At 44.2% G+C, this 20,228-nt stretch overlaps 1 protein-coding gene across 5 annotated transcripts in view; it reads left to right on the top strand.

The window, feature by feature from the left end:
* The window catches only part of kdm2bb (lysine (K)-specific demethylase 2Bb), a 79,780-nt gene that overhangs the window by 19,876 nt on the left and 39,676 nt on the right, over window positions 1-20,228 (top strand). For 4 of the 5 annotated variants that reach the window (XM_088618814.1, XM_088618815.1, XM_088618813.1 and 1 more), the window contains 5 exons: window positions 3,541-3,634; window positions 7,626-7,779; window positions 10,393-10,508; window positions 17,983-18,109; window positions 18,977-19,440. In XM_088618814.1, coding sequence (XP_088474940.1) covers window positions 3,541-3,634; window positions 7,626-7,779; window positions 10,393-10,508; window positions 17,983-18,109; window positions 18,977-19,440 — 955 coding nt within the window. Of the gene's footprint in view, window positions 1-3,540; window positions 3,635-7,625; window positions 7,780-10,392; window positions 10,509-14,189; window positions 14,250-17,982; window positions 18,110-18,976; window positions 19,441-20,228 lie in introns of those variants that run through there. The other variant, XM_088618817.1, reaches the window with a different exon arrangement.

Raw genomic sequence — 20,228 nt, 5'->3', positions numbered from 1 at the left:
TTCATAAGATAGAATAAGGTCAGCTTACAGTTAAGCTGGCATTCAGTGGCTTTTATTTTGGTTTTAACCTAACCCATGATTATCACAGTATATTTGATTAAAGGCTTATTTCTCTGCATATTTACCAAGCAGTTATATTTAGGTACAAAATAGTTTACGTCTGAGTAAGTTAATGTTATTGCTTATGTTTCGGGTGGTGCAGTAGTTGGCATTGCTGTCTTATACCCCTGGGGCTATGGGTTAAATTCCTGGGGTGCATTCTGTGTGCAGTTTATATGTTCATGTGCGTTTTCCCTCTGGGTGCTCTGGTGTCCACCAATAATCCAGTAAGCATACTGGGTGGTTAATAAGCTTCTGGGGAAACTTGGCCCTGGTGTGAGTGTGTGCCCTGCAATGTTCTGGCAGCCCGTCCACAGTGTATCCTGCCTTGTATCCATTGCTTACCGGCTCTTCTTCGACCCAGATAAAGCGGCTGGAAAATGGCTGGATGTTTAATTATTTTCAGCCTTCGGGTGACTGTGTAAGGAACTTACAGAATTGAGTTTGTGACGCTGCTGTTGTATTTGTAAACTGCTTGAGAACTAGGAAGGCGGGGGTGGGGGTGTCTGAAGGTTTGGGTCAGTTCCATGCCTCTTCAGCGTCGCTGTGCAGGAACGGCTGCTCAGCTGATCCTCCAGGTCATGGATGAGATTTGGTTATTGCAGGCGGTTGAGTGGATCTGGCTCGGTCATGAGTGCTTCCTGTCAGTAGGTGGCGCTGCTGGAGTCCAGTGGGAGGTGGATGGATCTTGCTTGCCCGAGTGACTTCATGTAGTGAGTCTGTGCCAGCACGCTTCCCAGTGCATATTCCCTCTCGGTCTCTGTGCTGGGACATTGTTGCACTCCCCCGATACCTACATGCCTTTTATACATGTGCTGACCTTTTCTTTGTGGACACAAATCCAGGCATTTCTTACCATCCAGGTCCAGGCCTCGCGGCGCTGGAGCCCTGGGTTCAGCTATCTGCTTGCTTTTTCATGTGCTCCCCATGTTTGTCTGCGTTTCCTCTGGGTGCTCTGGTTTCCTCCCACAGTCCAAACGATCTGGTGGAAGTTTAATGGGCTTTTGGGAAAAATTGGCCCTGGTGTGATTGTGTACGTGTCAGTGTCTGTCTGCCCTGTTGTGGACTGGCGTCCTGTCCAGAGTGTACCTTGCCTTGCGCCTGTTGCTTGCTGGGTTAGGCTCTGGGTCCCCTGCAACCCTGATTTTGAAGAAGAGGTTAGAAAACGGCTGGAAGGATACTTGGAAGGCAAGGAATAATGCAAAGAGCAGACATGAGCACTAATATCATGCATATAGTGATTTATCATAGTGCCATGTTGTTGCAGCCTTGTGTTGCACAGAAAATAAAGGGTTAAAAAACATGCTGCATGTAGGTTGATTGAGTACAGTATATGTCTTCAGGACTGTGTACATAACTACACAAGTTCATGGGGTTTAGCCTGACTTGAACATTACATTGAGATTACAGTTTTTTTTTTGTAGAGTGAATTATCCCACTGTGCACCATTCATGATTTAATTTAGGTTTGAGTGTGGAGCTGGGTCAGCATGTGGGCTGCAAAGGAACAAGTAGAGGTTCATGCTGAACGGTAGCAAGGGAGAAACTTTCACAGCAAGGAAAACCAATGTTTCAGCTGTCAAGCCTTTTTCAGATCTGCCAACAATTGCCTTCACGGCTGAAACGTTGTTTTTTCTTCCTGGCAATTTGTCTAACCTGTTTCTTATCCGATTCTTCTGCACTGACCCTGGCTTGTTGCCTCACCTGTACATTTTTCATATTGCCTGGAAATGTTCACGTATTTTTCTGCTCTCTCATCGAGCAGCTCATTTGGTCTTTTCCTTGCTGCTGTTGTAGCTGAAGTGCAAAAGGAGTCATTGAAAGAAGCCATCTTGTCAGTTGTGCATTTCTTATAGGCACCCAACCTTCTCAAATGTGTCATTGTTAAAATATCGGAGCTACTAATCCATTTGTATTTCTATGTGCAGTATTAATATGCTGTATGCCGGGATAGCCTGGAGCACCACTGACCTGTTGCAGGGCAGAAATCTGGACGTCTAACAGAGGAAGCACATGATGAATTGCAGGAAAATGGCAGCTGATAGACTTTATGATTGAATAAACCATGTGCACCCACTGCTTTAGGTTTTGAATCTTTCTCTTTGGAGTGCATTATTACAAATGTTGCTTTGTGTCTACGAGATAAGCAGTGGGATTCAAAACGCGTGATCTGATTGTTTAAAGAAAGCCTGTTAGCTTCTGAGTGGCTCTAATGGCCCGAAATGAAGTGGTTGGTTACTCTTGCACAGTGACTGTGTTTGGTCTTAATGAGTAACTTTAATGAATTGCAGTATGTGGAAAGCCTGCAGAGCTGCTACATGAATTTACAATCCTACAGCATTTCTGACTGGGCTTGCATCCTTCTTATCTGATTATAAGGTTATTCAATCATTCACTAATTGCAATCAGACACCTAAATATTGGAACGGCAAATAAATAGACACACTCGGGAATGGGGAAAAGTTGGATGGAGCAGCATGAAACCCGTCTTCCCTGGCCAGAGCACGTCTCTGGGCTCAGTCCTGATGGAAGCGGCAGGACTTGCCATTGCGTTATTGTTTGGTTGGAGAATGGGAGAGGGTTGAAATAGGTTAGTAATATTTCAGAACCTGGTGATATACCATGTAATGCACTGTGAATGATGTGATTTCCTGTTTGCTGAGGCTTTGCACTTGATTTATTGGTGGGATTTGATATTTTGGCCGGTGAGTGTGATGTTGCAGGTTAATAACGTGTATTCGTGATTTCCTTTCTGTTTAAGCGCTAGGTACAGAAAGTCCAAATTGTTTGATTAAAGATGGGAGTAATTGGGCATCCTGAGGACTCTCAGTGCCTGAGAGCACTGTGATCCAGTTGTCACAGGTTCGAGCCTGGGCTATGTCCCTATGTCTCAACAGGGACCAGGGCGCCTCAGGTGGTGGGGTAAAATTTCCTGATCACTGCCAAGGCTAGATTCAATGTCGCAGACTTGATCAGAGTTGGCTTGCAGACCTGCAGTGCAGTCAGTGAGAGACACCCCTCTCCTCCAGTACAGGGCTGTGCTGCCTGTGATGTGTTAAGAGACAGGTGGCTTGAGGCAGGTGGGTTGGAGGTGCCCCTTCTGCACTTCTTAATTCACTCCTGTGTGCAGATGCAGGGTTTATAGCTGCTTGCTGAGATGTGAAAGAAACATAATTGGCAATTGCATAGCTGTTGTGAGCACACCCAGGGTGTGTGCAGTGTGAACGCGCCTCTCTGTCGAGATCTCTGCCTCCACGCCGCGCACGCCCCTTGTGTCCTCACAGTGGGAATAATAAAAATAATGGGCAGATCTGTGTTTTGGAAGAAGACATTCGTTGCCAAGCCTTGATCAGGTAGATAGATTCTCCAGCCTGTGCCAAGAATATCGCGCGAACTTTGAAGTTTGGCGATCGCTTGATGTTTGCCCTCCTGTCTCCTGCAGGTACTGTTTGATGAGCGTGAAAGGGTGTTACACCGATTTCCATATCGATTTTGGAGGCACGTCCGTGTGGTACCACGTTCACCGAGGAGGGAAGGTAAGTAGCAAAGCACAGGAGTGATAGGCAGTTTGGTTTCGAGATTCCAGCTTCCCCAGAGTCCATCTGTCCCTTAACAACATTCTGCATCCCGACAGGCCTTGGATAACCTTGATGCTTACCTGGAAGTAAGCAACACAGATTTGTTTGTGCAGTGCATAAAAGAGACATCAGTTAACCGTGCCAGGCATTTGCATGGTGGATCTAACTATGCAGAAGGCTTTCCAGTCCCTGTGTCATGCACTGGGCCCGGGAACTGTGAGGCGGTAGTGCAGACAAAGGTATTACCACGCTGCTGACAATATAGAAGTCAGTATTGGATTGTCAGAAGCCGTTAGCTATAAGCCTGCACCTCACGCTAACCTTCATGACAACCGGACCAGAGCCCAGCCACGCAGCAACAAAGAGCTGGAGACCTTGCCAGCAGATTATGCAACGCCAAGTCCTGCCTGCCAGTCCCCCACCTCAGGAAACCAAACCCTGGCACTGTTGCACTGCTGGCGGTGAGCGTCTGTATCAGGAGGGCTAGGATGAAAGGGGCGATCTTGAACGAGAGCAGTGCTTTCCAGCGTGAATGAATGTTAAAACTGCACTGAAGTCTGGCTGTGCTGGACCACAGCTGCAAATAAGTGAAGGAGACCAATTTTTATATATATTTTTTTTATTTTAGCTGTTAGCTAGGCTGCACAGTGCTAACAATATTGTGTTAATTTTGTTCTTCTAGTACAGTGTGGTGTTTCATAGCTTTGAATTATGAAATGGAACTTTGCAGATATTTTATATCAGTTATCAGGTCATATTTACAAGCGCCCTGGCATGGAGGGAGACTACAGCAGCTGCCATATCTAAGGCTTGTTAAGGTGACAGCCAATCCACTCTTACCTAACAGGCCCATGCTGGCGTGGCTGTTAACAGGTGTTTTTTTTATCCCTTTCAAGACTCTTTTGCTTTAATGACTGGATGCACCTGGGCGGTGCCTCACATAATCACATTCTGTGTTTGCAGACCGTGCCACAGAGATTTATTTTTTGGGGGGGTTTTCGAAACAAAGTATAGTCATTGGTTTTTAAAAGTTTGCTTTTGTTTTCATGCCCGCCCAAATTTGGAATCGCCAACTGGTTCTTTGCCACTGAGTGACTCCTGCTCTGCGCAGGGGAGGATGGGGATGAGCAGACATGCTCCTCTGAATCTCGGCCAATCACCTTTGACACTGCCGGCTCCACAGCACCCGTAGGAGGGTCTGCGCTGGCTGGAGGAGGAGTGTGTCTCACACTGACGTCCCCGCAGACCTCGAGGCACCTGGGAAGTCACAAGTGTGGCCATTTCTCACAGAGAGAATAACCCTGGCCTTACTCCAGCGATTTGTGCACCTTCACTTTGAGAGTACCGGTCACAGTCTGTTAAAAATGAAATCATTTAAGAAAAGTAAAGCATTTACAGTTAACATCTAATCCGTGACGAATAGCCAGTTCACAGTGTAAACCTGAGAGGCAGACAGCCGCTTGGCTTTTTTCTCGTGACCAGGTGGAGCTTCTCATAGTGCTTTCAGTCCAGCAGGTGACTGGTCTTCTGTGCCAATCCATACTTTCCTATTTCTTTGCTGGTTCCACTCCGTCTTGATCAGCTTGGCCTGGCAGCACCCGTAAGGCTGTTCTGTTTCTGTTTCATATACGTGGTTTTGGTGCTTCCTGTCAAAAATGTCTGTTTTTTTTTTTTTACTGCAGGATCAAAAGTGAGTTGGCAGTAAATCCTTATTAAGTTTTGAAATGAATCACTTTGGAAAAGCTGCGACTGACAGAGGCTGCAAATTAAGAAGTGACTAATTTGCAGTTTGGAAAAACAGGTTTATAACGTGTGATGGTTAGGGCTGCTGCCTTTGCAGCTGGGTTTAGTTCTGGACTGTAGCACAGTCTATGGGGAGTTTGCATGTTCTCCCATGAGTATATGCAGATTTTTGCTGGGTGCTCTGCTGTGTCCTCAGACCTTTCTAAACCATGCTGCCTAAGCAAATGATTGTCTGAATTGCCCCTGTATTCATGTTCAATATTTGTTTATTGGATTTTCAGAGAAGACAAAAGAATATTACATGATTCTACATACAATAACAAACTAAATGTGAACAATCGTCATTGTAAGGCAGAGTTGGTATCTAAACAAACAGTTTAAATCCAATATTAATATTTAAAAGGTAAAGAGGAGAAAAAAAAGGAAGCCAGAAGTGTGAAAGAGAAAACCAGAGGGGAAACAGTCAAAGGACAGAGCAGGGAAGCCACAGTCTTCAAGGTCTTTCAGGCCTCTGGGTCAAATTGCAGGCTCTTAAAGACATTTCAGAAAAGCTGCCAGGCAGAATTAAATTTTACAGCTGAGTCATGGAGAGAGTAGGTGGAGAAAGTGTGGGCACCACAGGTGGTTTCCAGTGTTGTTGTTGTCCCTGTGTATTTGAGTGTGCGCACGTACCCTGAGACAGCCTGGCACCCCCTTCAGGATGTAGCCCTGCCCTGCGCTCTGTGCTTCCGGGATCGTCTGTGGTTTGATCCACTGTGCTGTTTGTTGTCTCAGAAATAAGTACAGGAGGACGGACAGTGGGAAGCATCCCCTTTCTTTCTAATGAAAAGTCCAAAAAATAAAAACTACAAATAATATCTGGAAAAGGTAAATATCTGTAAGGTTAGAGAAATAAACGTGTAAATGGAAATTGCACAGTGCTTGTTCTCTTCTCAGTTTTACAACTTCTCGTGTTCTCGTCGTGAGCACTCTTCAGGTGAGGGATACTCGCAAGTTACTAAAGGAGGGATCAGAGAAAAAAATGTGCAGCATCCTTCACACCTCCAGTCATTCTGTCTGTACCCCAGCAGATACTTCAAAACCTTTGATCTGTACCACGCATATAGATTTTTGTTCTTACAACATCAATGACAGATTTCCTTTTCATCTTATCAGTGCATTGAGTGCGAAACAGATATTTCGGGCTTTATCTCCAGAAATCACTGCTTAGCCAAGTCTTACTTCTGTAAGCGGATGTTGAAAGATGATTGACCCCTGAGCCCTTTCCGTACTATCAGCACTATGGCTTGAGATGAACAGGAGGTAGCTGGCTCCTCAGGGGGAAAACAGCTCACATGCAGAGAAGTCTGCATGTATTGATGACAGAAATCAGGTTGTAGGTTATTATTTTTTGGAAACCTAAACTAAGGCACAACCGTAACTTGGAACTCTGAACTGAGAAGTAAGGAATTGCTTTACTAATTGAATTAAGGGGGATTTTAGGAAGACCAGAGTGTAGCCTAGCTGTAGTAGAATTTAGCCACTCACCCACAGTGCCAGGTAAGCAGGATATTGATTTAACATTACATCTCAAAGACAGCACTCTGCACAGCACAGTGTTTTTTTTTATTTTGATCTAGAAAGAAATGTCAATTACTGGTTTACAACAGAAACACAGTTTTCTGTAGAGGTATTCCCAGCCTAGTACTGACCTGGCCCAGTCTTCATGCTCAGTTTCTGACAAGATCACGCTAGACTGTATTAACACTGCCATCGAGAGCCATAGTCCATTCTGCATTTCTTACTATAAACCCAAGTGTAGAGTGCTCTCCATCTTCTTTTGTCTCCATCTCTCTCCTGCAAGATCACCAGGGTTAACATCCAGCCAACCTATTGGAAAGGGATATAAATAAATGTGCTCTCTGTATGCATAATTTTAAAGCAGTAGCCAAGCTGCAGCATCAGCATAAATTGAAGATGTGTTGCTGTACTGCAGGGTTGAAATATGTTTCACATTACGCAGACTTCCAAAGGTCAAGCAGGATCTGCAGGAGAATGCCTCAGGACACGGTGGGAACTGGCCGGAATGATTTCGGGAAAGGGAACGATGAGCTAAAGCAAGCAGGATATGGCTGATGTGCCTTGCAGGCTTTACTCATCATATTCTGTATGTTGTGTCGCTATCCTGATGCCCACGGTGTGATTTAATCTTTACCCCCCCCCACAGGTGTTCTGGCTCATCCCTCCGACACCTCCCAATCTGTCCGTGTACGAGGAGTGGGTTTTGTCGGGCAAGCAGAGTGATGTGTTCCTGGGAGACCGTGTGGATGGGTGTCAGAGGATCGAACTGAAACAAGGCTACACCTTCTTTATCCCATCAGGTGAGGAGGGGGATGGGGGGGGGGGGGGGGGGATTTCGGAAACTGGAGCGAGGGCGGGGCGAAACGGGACAGCTTCTGGCAGATCAGTGACACGTGACGGGGTCCTGGTAGATGATCCGTCAGAAATTCCCACTCTTCTACGGGACGTCCATCATGGTCTGCGCTATTTCTGTCCCCGTGTCCTAACCAAAGACTTAACATCTATGGTACCGATTCCAGATTTAATTATGCACTCCACTCTTCATCGGGAAGTCCACCATGCGGGTAGACATTCCAGCTTCATTACAAAGCCCGTGAAAGCTGCTGGTATTTTGAACTTGCAGCCTGGCAAGGTGCCTATTAAGCTTGCGTCTTGCTAGGTGGCAGTGCTGAGAATGATTTTTTCACCTAACCGAATTTGGTTACAGTGTAGACTTTAAAAAAAAATCCTCAGATATTCAGCAAAATCCTTGCTTTAATTTATTTTTTCAACCTGCTGCTCCCTGCACGAATAGGAAAACTCGCCCTGCAGCTGTTAGTTGTTTGGCTGTGGATGAGCGGGCAAGGCATACGCTTTGGTGTCGTCGCGGGACCTGATGGGTCTTTACCTTGATCCTGCATGTTACTGGCTGTTCACCCCAGTGCAACAAACAGACCATGTCGACATTGGTCTGGGCTGTTTCTGTCCCAGTGTGCTAACCAGAGACTCCCATGTCTGGGGTACCGATTCCAGATTGAATTCTCTTCTCCTTGCTTTTGTGTGACGCCAGCAGCTGGCTCTTTCCCCTCAGCGTGTGAAATTCAGAGTGAAACCGCTGCACAGGCTTAGTAAAATATCTGCAGCACTCCTGTGTTCTGGTACCCCATGGTAGGTGCAGAAAAGTCCCACACAGCAGCACTGATGAGGCTGACCTGCCTGCGCTTCAAACAGACTGCAACTACAGTCTGTGCTGCAGGATTCGAGTGATGGTCATGAGAGGGTTTGATGCTTAATCTTTATTAGCAGTGTTCTGCATTTTCTGTGTTTTTGTTCTGCCACAAACGTACCTGTGATTGATTCAGTTTCCCAGTACAGTGCACTAAAAAACCTTGGAATTACAGAACCAAGCCTGAGCTGTTGTTCTATTTCTGTTTAGTCTCCTTGGTTCCTCAAGCAAGGATCACTAATCCTGCAGCCTCTTTAATATATGTTGGTACCCTCCACTGAACAAGGGCTGCATGTGTATGTGGCTAAGAAAAAGTCTTTCACACAGAGTGGAGCTGTATTTTGCAGAATAATCATAACTACGATGATTTTTCATTATAAAATAAATGCCACAAATGTGGAAATTGACCTGTTTTTTTGTCAATATTTAGTTTTTTTCTGAGAAGCCTGTGGCTTGTGTTTACTGCAAGGTTTGAATGGAGATTCATGGCAGCCTGTTGTCGATCTGTGTCTCCGCTGGGTCAGTCAGAAATCCAGCAGACACTGGTCTGACATGCTGCTGGGGGAGCCTCATGCCAGTTAGTCATCATGTGCCACATGGGGCATCTTCAACACTTGGACTAAATTAGAGGGTTGGAGACTTCTTTCTTTTGAATCATGGCTATTGTGCAAGCTTGAAACTTTAACTTTAGTTTGATCTCTGTGGTACAAATTTTCCATTTATTTGTATTTACAGCCTAGCCAGCCTAGAATAACTTCAGATTGGTTTTTGTTATGTTTCCTTGACGCACCGTTGAGACAAGGAGATGGAGCAGCATGCTCTGTCGGGGGTTAGATAACGTCTGTGTGGCTTTGCGAGCTGTTTCTTTCAAGTACAACGTGAACAGTACAATTTTGCTGTCACTTTTTCACAAGCAGCTAGCAAGAACAGATTTTCCGCCACGTATGGATTTGTTTGCCTTGACGCTTGCATCCCTGTTTGTCCATTCTCATCTGCGAGCCTGTCCTGGAGAAGCATACGTGTGCTCATTACGGATAGAGACGTTGTAGATCTCAGTGCTTCGTTGGTGCCTGATTCATGCAACACAATCTATCCTGAGATTCTGTCTTACGCTTTTACAGAGCTTGCCTCAAATAATTGTTGTAAGTTAAGTATTTTATTTTGAAGTCAGTAATAAAATGGGTCTGCAATCGTGCACTGAACTGCTGTCCTCTGAGAGAGTACAAGTGGGCGCAGCAGGGATGTCGCCAAGGAATTTGGGGGTCAGAAAAGGAGCGACCCCCAACTAGGCCTAGAGAGGGAGACGCCGTTCCCATGCGAGAAAGAGCAGAGCAAGTGATGTTCTTCGTCTTGAATTTCAAAGAGAGCAGCTCGGAGTGTGCGCCCTTCGTAAAAGCAAAAAAGGTGTCCGTGGGTGTGTGGGGGGGGTACATTTTCACATTCCTGATGCACGCTTGCCACTGATCTAGAGGCTTACATGGCCAGCACCCCTCTGGGCCTCCGCCTCTCCTCGCACTGCCTCCTGCCCCGTGTCTCGTACCCCGGCAGCCTCTCTCTGCGTGCCCCCGAGGGTGCAGCGCCACCGCGCCCCAGTTCTGGGCTGCGCGTGCAGGTAAAGACTCCCCGACCCTGTCTTGAGGGCCCCATTGTGGAACAGCTGAGGCAATACTGTCAGAACGCTGGCATTTACATGGAGGTCTCCTTTCAGGATGGATCCATGCTGTGTACACACCCGAGGATACTCTGGTATTCGGTGGAAACATTCTGCATAGCTTTAACATTCCCATGCAGCTCACCATCTATGAGATTGAAAACAGAACAAAGGTAGGCCATTTTAACTTTGCTTTTGTCCTGTCCCGACAAATCAGTCATCTTCTCGTATGTATCGTGGGACTTGCCCTCTTGATGGTCATAACTGAAGTATTTAGGTATGCACTAAATGAATTTATTTTAAACTGGTTTGCCAAGCGTTTGTATTGCATTCCAGTTTTTGCTACCTGGGGCTGTTCGACAGCCTGTTTGTTTAATTGATTCCTTTGCAGGATTGCTGCTGCAAAGTGGTTATAATTATTTAATTGAGCGTTATTGGGAGCAGTGCTTAGGAAGTAGGCGATGGCGGTTTGCACTGGCCTAGAGCAAATTAGTAAGAAAACACTGTATTACATTTATTGCAAATATAGGACACATTCTTGTACTGTACAACATTCCTCAAGATGCTTATAGAAGGGGGATTAGATGTCATATGCAAGTGTTAATTTACTTTAATAAGGTATGAGTCAAGGTTTTTATTTCTGCACATTACTTGGAATATATTGGATTATGACAATCCGTACTGGCTAGGCGAGTACTATGTCATCTCTACATGCCTATGATCCATGAAGAGCATCAGTGCTACCTGTGAATATTCCTAATTTTAGGTACTTCAGATATTCCGTATATTTGACTCATTTTTAAACATGGAAATACTATATTTTCTTTCAGCTCCAATTTTGCCTGTCTTTACCATTTTCAGTGTTCATTTCTGATGTGTGGTGATGATTAATCACATCCTTGTTTGCTTTCACAAGTAGAGCTTAAAAAAATATCCTATTCATAACTTTAGCAATGTTTTGTCACTCCTTACTGGTACAGGTAGCTAAGGTATGCAAAAGAAGATGAAAGCAGGGGTAGCTAAATACAGGTAGCTGTGCCAGCAATAATGCATTCACACCCAGTTAAATTTTCCACTTTAATTTTTAAACTGCAGCTGCATTACAATCACTCCTGTGGCAAATTACTCGTGTACAATTTGCTTAAAACTATGCAATACAAGCCAAAAAGTCATAGAAGTGGATTTTGCTGTTTCTTAGAAACTAGGCAGTGATTGGCTGTTTAATGACTCTGCTAGTTGATTTTGAACCATGGTGTGAACAGGACAGAATCGTCTTTTTGAACAGGACTCAAGGTAAGTTGACCATCCTGCCTCATCCACAGGTCCCTGGAGGTCATGTGGCCTGGCTGGAGAGGTGACAAGTCTACGGAAGCAAATGAGATTTTTTTTTCTGGGAGTATATCCCTAAAACAAGCTGAGTGAAAGTGGTCACTTACAGATTGTAGAGGTTTTCTCTGCTGCATTCAGTATTTACTCTTTGTTGTCACATTACTCTTTGCTGATCTTGTAAGAATGGTAAAAAGCGGCTGATTGTCTTCCCAGAGAGTCAATACATTCAGAAAAGGCATTTAAAGACATTTCTTGTTTTTTCAGGTTAATTGAGCAGTTGGTAATAATGGCTAACAAATGATCACTGCTGTAAGCTGTCTCTTGAAGGTGTGCAGTTGTGAAAGGAAGCCCTCGTTGTTTGTCAAGAGCTGGATTTGATTGATACAGCATAGACAGAAGAAATACAGGTCAATTATCTAGATGTACTGATGCAGGACAAAAACTGTCTCCTTAAAATCCGTTATTAACTGTAATAATACTTGCATGGTGCACTGCATGGAGTGTTCTGTAGCATTGCCACATGTTAGAGGGGAGGTTCAGCTATCATTGAAACTGCTTGTCATTTAGCAGTGCACCAAGGTGAAAGGGGGTGATCTCCCCCAAGAAATCGCAATCCTGTCTAAAACCTTTAACTTATATTCACGTTAAAAAGGCTTTGATCGTCATGCCCTGCTTTCAAGCTATGTACAGTAGCTCCAGTGGATTTCTAAACTTTTTGTGTACCAATTGCAGCAGAGAAAAATCAATTTAGGAATAGTAGCAGTTTGTGCGATGTAATAACTTCAGTTTTCTTGCTCTCTGCTGTGCTCCTGCACGACATTTTGCTCTTTGTTGCAAAAACAAATTCCTGTTTTGTATAATCCGTCTTCTGCAGGGCACAGATGCTTTAGCTGTTTTAAAGAAGTTTGTGTTTCTGTGCAATTGTACCTTTTATTTTTTTTATGAAGTGTACATTTTTGTCTGGCAGAATTGCCCAAGTAAGTTCTGTCCCTTTTAGTTTTTTAATTGTTAAAGCAGCAGAACTATATCCTTGAAATGATATTCCCTCCCTCCATCCCTTGTCTGGGAGCATGGAAGAACTGTCTATAATGTTCCTCTGGCTGGGGATGATAAATTGGTATCCCAAAATGTATCCCAGAATTCTTCACACGTAGGGAGGAACCTCTTTCATCCACCATCCTGGGCAGCCCTTCTGTCCCAGCAGCACCACAGCAGATCAGGTGGGAAGGGAGAAACGCACCAGTGGAATTGAGGGAGATAATTTAAGGAGACCAAATCCAGAATGGATTTTTGCCAGGACACCAAGTTTACCACCCATGTGCCATGCAGGTGGTGCCATGCGTTCGTTTAATGAAGAAATAAACATTGACAGGTTTACTTCAGAAAGATGAAAGCGTTTTCTTTGGTGGGGCAAACTCCCTCTCTCTTGCGTATTTGAATATTGCATAAGAGCTTTCTAATACCTAATTAGGGCTCTTGGGGTGACAGAAACCGCTTTTTGTATTGTGGGTAAAATAGTGCAATGAAGGAAAACTTTAAAGCAGTGGGGAGTATTCTACTATGCATGTGAACACTTGGGGACAGCATTCAAGCCATTTGATCTTCGGTGCAAAGTTTGCTCTGTTTTTGCTGAGCCCATCTAAAAATCCAAAGCTGTCAGTGGAAAAATTCCTCTTGTGCACGTCTGTGTTGTCTCTTGCCACATACTCCTTGCAGTTACCTTCAGAAGATGAGAAACCATTTTTGTTCCCTGAAACGAAAAGCTTTGAAGATCACAGTCTCATGTTTTGACAGGTGCTGATGTTATACCTTCAGTATGTACAGTACAACACAATAGTAGAGAGCATCGGTGCTCTCTTAATAGCTCCACAATGAAAATAAAACTTTCCGTGGATGAGATTGCAGTCTTACGAAACTTGTTTTTTTTCTGGAACTGCTGAAATGTTATGTATAGCCACAGCATGGTTATACATGGTTTTTTTTTATATTTTGCCCTCCCAAAACGGGCTACTTTAATACAAAATCACCAAAGTATTGTGAAGGCCTCTGTTTGACAATCTGAGAGAAATGGTCTTCAACTCAGAGCAACCAAGAGGGAGTTCATTAGAGAAGGTGAAGATGATGTACGGCTGTAATGAGGTGAATTAAATGTGGTGGGGAGCACATTTAACATTCAAACTCTGATTCCAGCGAGGAGTTTGGGTTATTGGTATTCATTTTTTTTCTGGCTGTGCACTGCTTGTTGTGTTTTCAAGGCTCGTGGGAATCCTTTTGTTTTAATGTGCAGGAAATTATTAAAAAGAGAAAATAGCTGAAAAAGCAATCATTTGCACTGATGGAAAATTGAGGAACTCAACTTGAATGTAAATGATGTGATATGGGAGCACTGCATGCAGATGCCTTTTTGCAGTTAATTTACCTACACTTGCACGTGCACATTATAGACATAATATTAAACAGGTACCAGCTAAATTGGTGCACCTCCTTAAGATTTGCAAAATGTTGAGGTTTATTGTCTTTAATATTCCCAGGCATGTGACTGAAAACCTTTTTGAAGGAGAGGGGGTGAAGTCGGAGTCCTGTTTGTAAGTCCAGTTTTTGCAAATCTTATTTCCTGCAGTGCTCTCGAAGTGGGGAGTTGGGGGGGAGGGATGGAGGATGGTGGGCGATGGGGGAAATGGAGTTCCTGTGATGCACTGGAATGCGACTTGTTTTCACTCTTCAAAGGCAAATAACGCGCCTTTGTGGACTGTACTGTCAGTCGCCGCTGGCTCCTTCACGAGTTTCGCATTTAAATCCTGAAAGTAATGTAGGCGCAGCAAGCGGTACTTTTCTGGTTTGAAATGAGCATGCATGTTGCATTCTGCTGTTCTGGTTACCTTTCACGGCACATTACTCAGGAAAATAAAAGGAAGGCAGTGACTACCCCTCCCCCTCCCCTGACCTCTACTCATTACCAGTACGAATTTATCAGGAATGTTAAAGGTGGCTCCCAGTTTTAGACAGCATGTTTTAGACAGCATGATATGTGTTAGTAAGATAGCACATATTCACATGTTGTGCTGCCCAGTCATCCATCCATTATTAGAAAGCCATTTCTTGTGATGAGGCTATTCCAGAGGCAAAGGGCACCAGGCACCTTTAGAGCCTTAAACTGCTCTCGCCTTTGGCCAGGGTGCCAGCCTGTCACAGGGCTCCTGGGGAAGGTATGGCTTCGAAAAGCCAGTCCAACGCAGCCAGCAAGCAAACTCCACATCGGACAGAAGCATCGAGCTCTGGAGTTAGCTGTCCCCCCCCCCGTGCTGACGAGTTTGTTGGAAAACAAAATGTGTTTCTGAAAACGCTGTGCTAGTGTGGCGCTGAATTAAAGACGGTGGACGTGAATGTCAGAGGGCAGTGTCATTCGTAGACGGCTGTCTTGCATCAGTTGTAAAATTGGAAAAAAAAATTGTCGACGATTTACTCTTGCTTTTAGCTTTAAGTCATTTTAGCAAAGCAATGTTAGCACAGCTGTACTTCTGGTCACGCATCCTCGATTAAAATTGTACTCTTCCACAAAAAAATTACAAACCTGGAATTTCCTGAATACCAACAATTTTGGGTATTTTTTTCAAATGTGGTTGTAGGTTTTCTTATTGTAGTCGTGTACTGTGAAAAGAATATCGCGTTAAAAGCTTTTCCGTGAAAGATCTGATAGGTTTTCTGCATGGCATGGCAAGGAATGTGTCGCATTAGTTGCAACCGCCCCTGCTTAACATTTTTTTTGTAAGGGTTTCTGTCTGGTTCAGTCACACAAGACACTTTTATAGGTTGGAATTTCCACACGGTAGTCCAGTACATTGTCACTTTGACCCTGATACTAGACATCGGCGACCAGGAGTGCCTAATGGGTAATACACATGACCCTGGGATCAGGCTGTCCAAGCATCCTGTGGTAGCAGAGTAACAGCAACCCACTCCCTTTTGTGTGAACTGGCAGCCCTGTGAGCGAGAGGTGTCACTTGTCCAGTTTGACGTTAATGTTCTTCTGAGGTCCTGTGAAGGTGGTGGTGGAAAAACTGTGCTACCCTCATCCCTTCATGCTTGTGCAAGAAGTTCCCCTGGCTTCCAAACGGGTTGTGTTCCAAAAACCCATGTCTAAGTCGTGAGTTGTGTGGTAGGTTCCCAGGCTGGCCCACAAAAGCCTATTTCATCCACAATGCACCTGAAAGTCTCACCACGATCGTAGAATGATTAAGACCGAGCACATAACCAATCTGTTGTCCTGCTGTATGTTGCTTCGGATGCTTTATTTTCCGTTCATCCATGATTAGGATCGTTTTTGTTATCGTGCGGTGCTTTCGGTCAAAAGGCTACAAACAGGCAACTTAAGTTGCATATACGGAAGCTGTTCTGCCACAAATAGTGTCTGAGAGTGATGTCTTGTGTGCAGGCATGGATTGGCATTCGTGTGCCGGAGTTCAAATTACATGGAGTTTTGTTCCAACATGTGGATGTTGTCAAATGTTCTTAACTTGGGGAGTGTCTGTAGTGTGTGTGTCCATTGTGAATAACAATGGATGAGTCAAAATTGGGAAGGATTAAGGTTTAGTGATGCCAAATTAAAATATAAAGGATACTTTAATTTACCTCCTGCGTTAACCCTTTAAATGTATTGATCTTTGCAGCTACATATTCATGTGATTTATTGTGACCCCCTGCTGGTTGCTAGTTTGGACTGTACGATATGGTACTATCACATTAAACATCAGCTTCTCTTCTGAAGTCTCCCATTTTTTAGTCTCTATGAAGGGGGTCCCTTTTTTTAGTTACATTTATAATCAACCGTAGTTCACATTCTATAGTGCCCTCCATATTTATTCATATATTTGATAGGAGAAAAACATTGAGTTAGTCTGAATAATGTCTTGCTTACAACAGTTATGACTACTGTTATTGTAGTAGCATTGGATGAAGCAAGCCATAGTTGTCATAATTGAATTACAGAAAACATTTCCTGTTTCGGTCAGGTCTGGAGAGAGCTCTCCAGAAACTGCTGTGAAATGGTTATTTACTTATACAAGTTGAGGTATGGCTATAATGGATATCCACAAAATGACTAATTTACTTTTCACTATAGTGTCCATTATTAAGAAATGTAGGGCTACTGACAATAGTTCCTTGTAAGGAAGAGTGTGCAGTTGTATCCTGTCAACAAGGCTGTTAGAAAAGTTGCTTTGAAAACACCTGTAAATCCGAAGGCAACAGCTGGAGATCTTTAACACAAACTGCAATCTTCTAGATCCAAGGTGTCAAAATCTACTGTTCAGTGTCAACTCAAAGAATGTGGCGTTCATGGTCAGGTTGCGAGGAAGAAGCCTCTTCTGAGTCCCACAACTACATCTGAATGGCAATTGGAACCACATCTTATGGTCTGAAAACTGCCCCTTTTGGACAGGCACGTCCAAGTCACACAGCACAGAATGGTGATGTTCTTCTTGAGGCATTTAGTACGTTTTTGGGTTGTTTTGTATTACTGGTCCTTGTTAAAAATGGGAGAATCATGAGCTCCACTACATACTCTACACACATCCAAGCAGCACCAGCTGGGACATTCCAGCATGACTGTGATCCAGAGCATACATCTGAATTGACAAAGAAATCGCAAACTGCCCACAAAATAAAGGTTCTCGACAGGTCGGCTCTGAAGCTCAAACTCCAAAAGGCAGTCCACGGACAATGGGTCTGAAGGACCTGGAGCGATTCTGTCTGAAGGAGTGTCAGAAACCTCACCCTCATAAACGCCAGAACCCCTTAGCACACTACAGGAGGCATCCTTTCAATATGGTCCATGTAAAAAGGAGAATTCACAGAATGTCAGTAATGGGGGTTTGAATAAGTATGACTTTGTGTTTTCTCAGTTAAATTATGACAGATACAGTATGACTCTGCTCTGGGCATTGTTATTTGGATTACATTATGACTTTTTTTTCGGCAGAATGTATCATCCATTCTGGAAATCTTTATTATATGATACGATGTGAATAAATCTGGAGGGCATTACGTATTAGCATTTCTCCAATTCACCTTTCTCTTTTAGTTTCAAATGAAATGTAGATTCTTACGGTTGTTTGCCGTAATATGGTATAATGTGTGCAAGAAACATTTTGACTCTTGAATCCTGTTAGTTAAACCTCGCAGAAATTGCGGAAAGTAACAGAAGACCTACCATCTGTAGGTGACCACTCTTACTGTTCATTTGGATAGTGGAAAGGTAGCTATAAAACTGTAACTATGCAGTAAGTACATGGACATTAATGAAAACCATATTTATTTCAGGTTCATGCCAAATTCCGCTATCCTTTCTACTATGAGATGTGCTGGTATGTCTTGGAGAGATACGTCTACTGCTTGACTAAACGCTCTCATCTAATCAAGGGGTTCCAGAGGGAATCGATGTTAATTGGTAAGCAAAATCTGGGAATGGAAATGTTCAGTTGATGCCCCTCAAGGTGCAGATTAATATTTCTGAATTTGTATTCATGAATTATTAAAGCCAGGTGACATGTTTTAGGACGGATGGGAATTGTATGTAGTATTGTATGTCGTCAAAAGAAGCCCATTAGTTCATCATATGTTAAATGGTGTTTCTGGGCAAAACTTCCTGCATCCCTTTTTGAAATAGGGTGTTTTTTCTGAAGTGTGAGAGTTGTTAATTAATCTTTGAACTGTAATTAGGGCCTTAGTCTTGCTTGGAGTGTTCATGGTACCTAGTTTTTGTCCTAGTTTCTGAAAATTAGAAAACGTATTGTAAATTTGTTTGGGTAATATGTTCACCTTTTATCTGTTACGTGTACAGTTAGATGCCCACTACACAGCGAGTGTACACAAACAGGGAAATAAACGTGATAATAGAAAATTACTGCAGCTTCCTGAAATTACAGCACAGCAGCTCACCGAGATAGTCAGTCCAAAGGGGCTGTTTCTAGAAAAGGCTTTATAAACACAATCTATGAATCAAATGTGCTCGTTGATTGCTAGAATATAAATGAAACGGATGACTTGTGTATGACTTAGGTAAGGAAGAATAATACACAATATAGTATTTAACTGGACCCGTCCAGGGGAGTTGATGTCTTGAGAGTTGAGCCTGTGATGACACTGGCTTCCCAGAATTCCATGCAACATCTGTCGCTCTTGACTGATGGCTGAGGCCAGCATCACAGCCAGCAGCTATTGGGCTGAAGCAGTGTGCTGAATGCTTAGATTTCCCAATGGGGCCACCTGGTCGCCTAATGGCCATGTTTGTGTTCCACTCCGCCCCCCTCCACAGATGAGGAGAGGAAGCTGAGTACAGAGAGCTTCTTCTCAGATTCTCAAATGGACATGGAGGAGGACTCCTGCGAGGCCCAGTCGAGGGAGGAGCGCGGCGAGGGGCAGGAGAGGAGCTCCCGCACCCTGCCGGACGAGTCCTGCTCTCCAGCCGGCACCCAGCCGGCCTCCGAAGGCAAGGACAAGAAGCCGAGAGCCCCCGCCGCCGCCCGCCACCTCAAGCACGCCCTCTCCAATGACTCGGACGACAGCTCCAAATCCGCAACTGCCGCCGCCCCCCCGGACTTCCCCAAAACTCCCTCTGGATCCCCCGTGTCAGAGGCCTCCAACAAGTGGACTCACCTGACGGAGTTTGAGCTGAAGGGGCTGAAAGCTTTGGTGGAGAAGCTGGAGTCCCTCCCGGAGAACAAGAAGTGTGTCCCGGAGGGCATTGAGGATCCCCAGGCTCTTCTGGAAGATATGAAGGTGAGTGCGCGCTCCTTTCCTGCTCAGCCAAGACAAGGGGACTAGATAGACCTGCCTCATTTCAAGCTCTCTTGCGCAAGAAAGTCAGCTGGGCGTTTATATACAAGCGTGCTCATAAATCCCTATTTCCCTTTCATGTTTCTTGCATAAAATATGAGATCTCCTCGCTTTTATCATATTGGGTTAAATCAAAACTTGCACCTAACTACTAAATGCACCTAACTTAGCACTTGGTAATAGCTTTGCCTTTGGCAGGACTGCTTGCTTTGAAAAGCCGTACCATTTCTCAAGTGATTGTGATGCAGACCTTCTCTAAATGTGATCAGTACCCTTTAAAATATCTGAGTTATTGTATTCTTGTGCCCCCCAGTCTTCACCTTGTTTGCCGTTTCAAAGGCTCCAGGTATCCTTCCACCCCCTGTGAGAGTTCTTGTGTATCTCTTCTAACAGGCTCTTCTGATTGTTCTGGAGAAAAGGCACCGAATACAAAGAGCACTTGCGATTTGTATATGCCAGATCTCCAGAGACTTCTCATTCTCCTGGAATGAATCCGTCCACTTCCCTTTATTCTGGTTTTATTTGCATTTTTTAAAGAAAAGTCTAATGTAGTGCTGCAGCAGATTGTCAGTCTGTCCTTAGGTAGGTGTCAATTTAATGCTCTAAGAATTGAAGTTCCAAACGTGGGGATCTGTGGTCTGTGCAGCGCACACAATAAATACAGTACCTGCGTGGTGGATTGGGAGAGAAGCAGGCCAGGTTTGTTGTGGAAGTTAGATTTCCAAATGATC

This window comes from Lepisosteus platostomus, chromosome 24 (genome assembly GCF_059453375.1).
Source record: "Lepisosteus platostomus isolate fLepPlt1 chromosome 24, fLepPlt1.hap1, whole genome shotgun sequence".
Lineage (NCBI taxonomy): Eukaryota > Metazoa > Chordata > Actinopteri > Semionotiformes > Lepisosteidae > Lepisosteus > Lepisosteus platostomus.
The sequence above is the reverse complement of the archived record's forward strand: the minus strand, read 5'-3'. Positions and strand labels throughout refer to the sequence as shown.